General features: G+C 54.4%; 1 protein-coding gene across 4 annotated transcripts in view; it reads right to left on the bottom strand.

Annotated features, from left to right (window-relative positions):
* PIEZO1 (piezo type mechanosensitive ion channel component 1) overlaps positions 1 to 4,333 on the bottom strand; it is a 59,039-nt gene extending 54,706 nt beyond the window's left edge. For all 4 annotated transcript variants that reach the window (XM_060185030.1, XM_060185031.1, XM_060185032.1 and 1 more), the window contains exon 1: positions 3,984 to 4,333. In XM_060185030.1, coding sequence (XP_060041013.1) covers positions 3,984 to 4,047 — 64 coding nt within the window. In that variant the 5' untranslated portion in view covers positions 4,048 to 4,333. The remainder of the gene's footprint in view (positions 1 to 3,983) is intronic.
* Positions 4,334 to 6,599: the final 2,266 nt, after the last annotated feature.

Genomic DNA, 6,599 nt, shown 5'->3' with positions numbered 1-6,599 from the left:
TGAATCCCCAGAGATCAGAAAAGAAGCCTGCATAAATGAGACTGGAAGAAGTGCTGGGAGCACACAGGAATCTGTGGGATGTGTAGATCTGGGCTGGATGCAGGATCCTATGGATCCCTCACTGGCCTCCCTTGGCAGTTCTTGTGTGCAGGGACCGTCACCCCCACTGGGCTCCCCTGAGGCTGGTTACTGACCCCCAGCACAGAGCCATGTGCCTGCACATCTGGGAAAGCACTTGGGGACTCTGGGTCCAGCAGCACCAAGTGGGAAGGCAGCCAGTCTGCTCTAATCCAAAGCCCTAGAGACTGAGAGATCAGAGACCTGAACACATCTCCTACACAGGGCAGGAACTTGAAGCGGGGGGGGGGGGGGTAAGGGAGACAGCTTGCTGCCCAGGGTCCTGCAGTGAAGCCAGCTCAGCCACCCCAATCCTCCCAGCAGAGATCACTGACCACTGAGAAAACACTCTACCAGAAGCAGGGGAGGGACAGATACATCTCTAGCTGTGACACTTGGGGGAATAGCTTTACTTCTCTCTCAGAAAATAGTCAGCCAGTCATTCCCAGCAGAGATGTTCAAAGATGTTCATAGAATAAATAAACTGAGCTCAGGTGTAAAACAGACACAACACACACACACACACACACACACACACACCACCCTGACCCTCTAGAAGCCCCAAGGACATAGGTGGCTGAGGGCTGCTGGATCAGGCTGGAAGCTGGCCCTTGTTTAGGGAAGTACAACACTGCTTTTATAACCAAAAGTAGAAAAAGTCACATGAGAAAAGCCAATCTGACCCTTTTCTAACATCAGTAACAAAGACCACAACACTGAATTCTAAGGAAGGGGCATTTCTACCAACTTACTACAGAGGAAGCTCAGCCAGGAAGAGACACCTGTGACCTGCATGGACTGAGCTTGGGGCAGGAGACCCAGCCCTCTTCCCCTCCATCTTTAGGCACTGAAAGCAAAAAAGCAGATTTGTGCCTTGTCAGGACTGAGACACCGCCCAGGAAGCCACGTGGGGCCAGAGACACTGAAACTCATCCCACTCGGCCACCCGGCCACCACCGCTTCCTCTGTGCCACCCTCCCCACTGGTGACAGTGTTACCAGGCCCCAGCTACCTGCAGTGACCACAGATGACCTGGGCTCAGCTCTAGGCACCAGGAACATCCACACAGACTCTTCCATCCTGTCCACCAGTCCTCCTACTCCTGTGGCCAGCCCCCCGTTATAGGTACTCCTAGAAGCTCTCTTCCCCAAGGTCACAGAGAAACCCTTGATTTAAGGACACCCGCCCTGCTGTTATTCCTGCCACCAGCAAGCTGTGGCCTCAGGATAGGACACAGCAGGCTGTGCCGGTGTTGAGGGTTGTGGGGTAGCACAGGGCACAGGCTAGCTCCCTCACAGGATGCCATCCTCAGCCTGTTTCCTAATCCTCTGAAAAGGACAGGACCCCTACCCACCTCCAACACTACTGAGCCAGCAATAGTAGAAATGCTATGAAAAGGAGGAAGTGTCCCTTCCTGAAAGGTGACAGTCTGCCATAGTCCATCTGGTAGAGTGACGCCCAGGGTGCCTGCCACCCTAAAGGCCATGTTGCCCAGCATTTTTCTGCTACAGTGCTGGCATTTAGGTGGAGGGTCAGGAGGCGTGGACTGTGGCATGGGAATCATCAATGCCTTGCCCAGCTCTAGAAGCTTCTAACTTTAGGGCCCGAGCCCCTGCTTCAGGGATCATAAGTGAGGTATGCAGACCTTCTCACCTTATCTGGATCAGGGTCTCTGCCTTGACCATGAAGAGTTAAGCTTTCAGAGACCATCCCACAGGGTGTGGTAATGGGGGTGCACCCAAGGGTGACTCAGATAACCCCTCTACAGATCCTGGCACCATGGAGCACCCCCAGACACCACAGAACTGGTTGTTTCTACTCAAACTTGTCTCAGACATGCTCACAGCAGAGTCAGGGCCATATCTAGCTGCCCTGACATCAGCAGGGCCGGTGGCCCCCAGGGAGCTGCCCACACCCAGAACAGAGCTTGCCAAGTCTCAGGTATCACCCAGGCCAGCTTTTGGTGGCTCACTGCTCTGCCTGGGGCTCAAGAGAAACAGTGCAATCCAGGTCCCATAGTCAGTCAGTACAGTGTGTCATACTTGGAAACCAAGTTGATTTTATAGTCAGTTGATCTTATTTAGGGAGAAGTTTCTGGAAAACTGAGTCAAGCATGCCTAGAATTCATGCTTAGTTGACTTTCTCACATTCAGGGAGACCCCCAAATGAGTCTCACCAGCATGCAGGTCACAAAACCCCTGTCCCCCATATGAGGAAAGAGACCTGGGGAACCCAGGACCCCCTGGCTAAATCTTAGGGTCCACAAACTCCAGCCCACTTCTTTGGTTGGGTGCAGCCTACAAGCTGAGAGTGCTTTTCCACTTCCTGGTGGGTGGGGAAATATCAAAAGATACAAAAATATTTACCACCTGGTCCTTTATAGGAAAAGTTTCCCAACCAATGTGTGGGGTGTGTTCAATTTCAGGAAGAGCCCCCAGCACTTGTCTGAGCTTGAGAGTCCCTTCCCATCTCCAGCATCTGGTGAAGGTGGGGCCTGCCTGCCCCCCATCCTCAGTAGTATCTGTGGGGTTTGTTCAGTTTCTAGAGATACAAGCCAAAGCAGCCAGCAGAGCTTCCAGTCAATCTGAGCCTGCCGCTCCCAGACTCTTGTCCACACAGGGCTGACTCAAACCCTCCTCTCCCGCCTCAATGGTTTTCATTGATTCTTGTCCTGAAAACTCCCCACCTTCCTTCACTACAGAGAAAAAAAAACAAAACAAAAAAAACCACAGGCTGTCTGGGAGCCAGAATGGTCTGTCCAATCTCTACATTCTAGGCCACAGGCCCTCCTGGCCTAGAACAGAGGCTGGCAGAGGCCTACCTGGGTGATTTCAGAGGCGCTGGAAAGGTTTTCAGAGTCAAAACACCCCCACCCAACATGACATGATGGATCTCCACCAACACACATGCTTTCACAACGCAGTGCATGCCATGTTTCCGTGATGAAGCTCAGACTGCTTTCCAGCTCCCGCCCAGTGGAGAAGACCCACATGGAGGGGTTGATTCCTGTGACCCATCGGATAAGTTGGGGGCAGGATGAACGTGTGGGCATACTCCCGTGGGTAAAAGTGCAAGAGGTGAAGAGTTCAGGAACCAAATCACCTTTCCAAAAGGGGCATCTACACCTGGCAAGCAAGACTAGGTCCTCCAAGCAGAGCCTCCTGAGGGTGCCCCCCTGCTCCTGCAGAGCCTCTTAGGGGCTCCCACCAGTCTGTGCAGAACAAGACCCGGCCCTCTGGGTAGTGGAAGAAACCAAGGGATGGGATGGACAGGGAGGAACCCAAACTTTTTTTTTTTTCAAAGTGCAGGCCTTCCCAGGACAGCAGGAGGTGGGAACGGAAAGGGAAGAGTGAGGGGCCCAGCCCGGGGCAACTGTGTTGGCTCATTGGAGGCTCCAGATTAAACAGCACCAGGCAGGAAGCCTGCCTTCTCCCAGATTGGTCAGGAAGTTTGAGCTTTTTTTTTTTTTTTTTTTTTTTTTTCCCAAACAGGAAAGAGAACAGGAGATTCAGATCCCCCTTTAGGGCTCCAACTCTTTCCAGACGGACGAATCGAACGACCCCCGCCCTGTGCCCCCACTTGCCAGTGCCCGGCGCCAGGGAGGAGGTTGCGCCGCGCTCGCTGGCCCGACTCGCAGCCGCCCAGGTCGCCCTCTCTCTCCCAGGCGGGTGCTCGGATGGGCCCGCCGAGGCCACCCTCCCGTTCCGGCCTGACCGGCGCTCTCATGCTTCTGGAATGCGGGCGCCGAGGGCCGCGCGTCCCGGGAGTCTCCGCCGCCCCTGCCAGCCCCGCAGGCCCGGCCGGAAAGTAGGGTGGGGGCCACAGCCCCTGGCGCACCACCCAAAGCCCGCGCTTGCCCCACTCACCGGCCAAGAGCGCCAAGGGCAGCAGCAGCCAGTAGAGGACCGCGCCGAGCACGTGCGGCTCCATGCCCGGCGGGATCGGGGCCTCCCGGGGCGCTAAGGGGACGCGCGGGGCTCCCGAGGCCCGTGCGCCATGGCCACAGCGCGGGGCACCGCACGTGCCGCTCGCCGCGGCCGGGACCCGGCTGGTGGCGGGGCCGCCGCCTGTGCGCCCCGTTCCTCCTCTTCCACGCTCGGGGACCCCGAGCCCAGCGGGAGCCGACGGCCGGCTCAGCCCGGCCCCAGCGCGGAGCTCGGCGGGCGCGAGACTCCGTGCGGGGCGGTTCGGGGAAGCCGGGCTGGGTTGGAGGGCGGCTCAGCTGCTCCCTCCCGGCGCCCGCCGCGGCCCTTTATAAGCTCGGCCCCCCCCACGCCCGCCCTCCTCGGCGTGCCCGCCTCCGCGCCTACCCGACGGCCTGGCGTGGCCCGGCCACCCCTCCACTGGCCCTTCGCCCGCGCATACTGCCTCCTCCTCCTTGGCTAGCAGCGGCGGAATTGGGGACCCCAACAGGCTCACGCCCAAGAGAGACCCCTGCCCCACCCCAACAGCCGCAGCACCGCCGCTTGGAGTACTTGGGGGTGCGCAAAGGCTGGTCGCTAGGGGTAGGGTGGGGCGTGCGGGGTCTGGACTCGGGTCGCGACCCGCCTCCCTAGGGGCACCCACGCGCAACGGGGCACCTCGTGGCCAGACCGACTTTCGCTTTGGTCCCTCAGACTTGAGGGCGCAGCGCCCCCTGGGGACTGCGGGGCGTCGGGGAGTCCCCGCGGGACTTTCTGTGTCCCTCCAGCCACACCCACCACCAGCAGCAGCTTTTCCTTGATCTCTTTGCCTTGGGATGTAGGCAATAAGAGTGTCAGTGACCCCGTGAGACTGTGTCCCCTTGGGGGGGGGGTGGTAGAAGCTAGGGTCTGAGTACACTGTGCCAGGCACTTCGCCAAGGTCACTTCGCTTAAGTTGTGACCACCCTTGGGGTGAACACCAGAAGGAGAAAGAGAAAGGGTCCTAGGGTATAAGAAACAGAACACTGGGGTGTGGTGTGGCACTATTCCATGGGGGGGGGGGGCTCTGTTGCAGAAAGTAGTAAGCGAGGCGGATGAGGGATCCAGAGAGTAAACGGCCAGCAAACCCACTCAATCCTGTGCAGATGCCAACGAGACATGGTCACTGCCCGTAGCTTAGCCAAAGCCTCCAGAAATGCAGGTACTCTGGTGCTGGCAGGTGATAAATTTTTCGCTGCTCCCTCCTATCTTGACTCTGGTTTGGAGTCCCATCTGAGACCGGACTTTTTTTTTTTTTACATATTTATTTTTTTAATTTCTTTATTGGGGAATTAATGTTTTACATTCAACAGTAAATACAATAGTCTGTACATGCATAACATTTCCCAGTTTTACATATAACAATACAACCCCCACTAGGTCCTCTATCATCCTTCTTGGATCTGTATTCTCCCACCCACCCACCCCAGAGTCTTTTAATTTGGTGCAATATGCAATTCCAGTTCAGGTTCTACTTGTGTTTTCTTTTCTGATCTTGTTTTTCAACTTCTGCCTGAGAGTGAGATCATCCCATATTCATTCTTCCATTTCTGACTTCTTTCACTTAACATGAATTTTTCAAGGTCCATCCAAGATCGGCTGAATTATATATATATTGTGATATATATATATACCACAACTTGCTCAGCCACTCATCTGTTGTTGGACACCTGGGTTGCTAATAGGTTTTGGCTATTACAGATTGTGTTGCCAAGAACATATGTGTACACAGATCTTTTTGGATGGGTGTGTTGGATTCCTTAGGATATATCTCCAGGAGAGGAATTGCAGGATCCTAGGGTAGGTCCATTTCTAGCCTTCTGAGAGTTCTCCAGGCTGTTCTCCACAGAGGTTGGACCAACTGACATTCTCACCAGCAGTGTAGGAGGGTTCCTATGACCCCACAACCTCTCCACAATTTGCTGCTGTTACCTTTTCTGATCTATGACATTCTCACAGGAGTGAAGTGGTATCTCATTGTTGTCTTGATTTGCATTTCTCTGACAATCAGAGACTTGGAGCATTTTTTCATGTGTTTCTCGGCCTTTTGGATCTCTTTTGTGGTGAATATTCTGTCCATGTCCTCCCCCCATTTTTGGATGGGGTTATTTGTTGTCTTGTTGTTGAGTTTGGCAGGTTCTTTATATATTCTGGTTACTAGGCTCTTGTCTGATGTATGGCATGTAAAGATCTTCTCCCATTCTGTGAGGGGTCTCTTGGTTTGCGTAGTGGTTTATTTTGCTGTGCAGAAGCTTTTTAGTCTTTTTTTAAAAAAAATTTTAAAAAAATATTTATTTTATTTATTTATTCCCTTTTGTTGCCCTTGTTGTTTTATTGTTGTAGTTATTATTGTTGTCGTTGTTGGATAGGACAGAGAGAAATGGAGAGAGGAGGGGAAGACAGAGAGGAGGAAAGATAGACACCTGCAGACCTGCTTCACCGCCTGTGAAGCAACTCCCCTGCAGGTGAGGAGCCAGGGTTCGAACCGGGATCCTTATGCCGGTCCTTGTGCTTTGCGCCACCTGCGCTTAACCCGCTGCG

The sequence above is a fragment of the Erinaceus europaeus genome, chromosome 2, assembly GCF_950295315.1.
Source record: "Erinaceus europaeus chromosome 2, mEriEur2.1, whole genome shotgun sequence".
Taxonomy (NCBI): domain Eukaryota; kingdom Metazoa; phylum Chordata; class Mammalia; order Eulipotyphla; family Erinaceidae; genus Erinaceus; species Erinaceus europaeus.
This window is presented reverse-complemented; position numbering and strand designations above follow the sequence as displayed.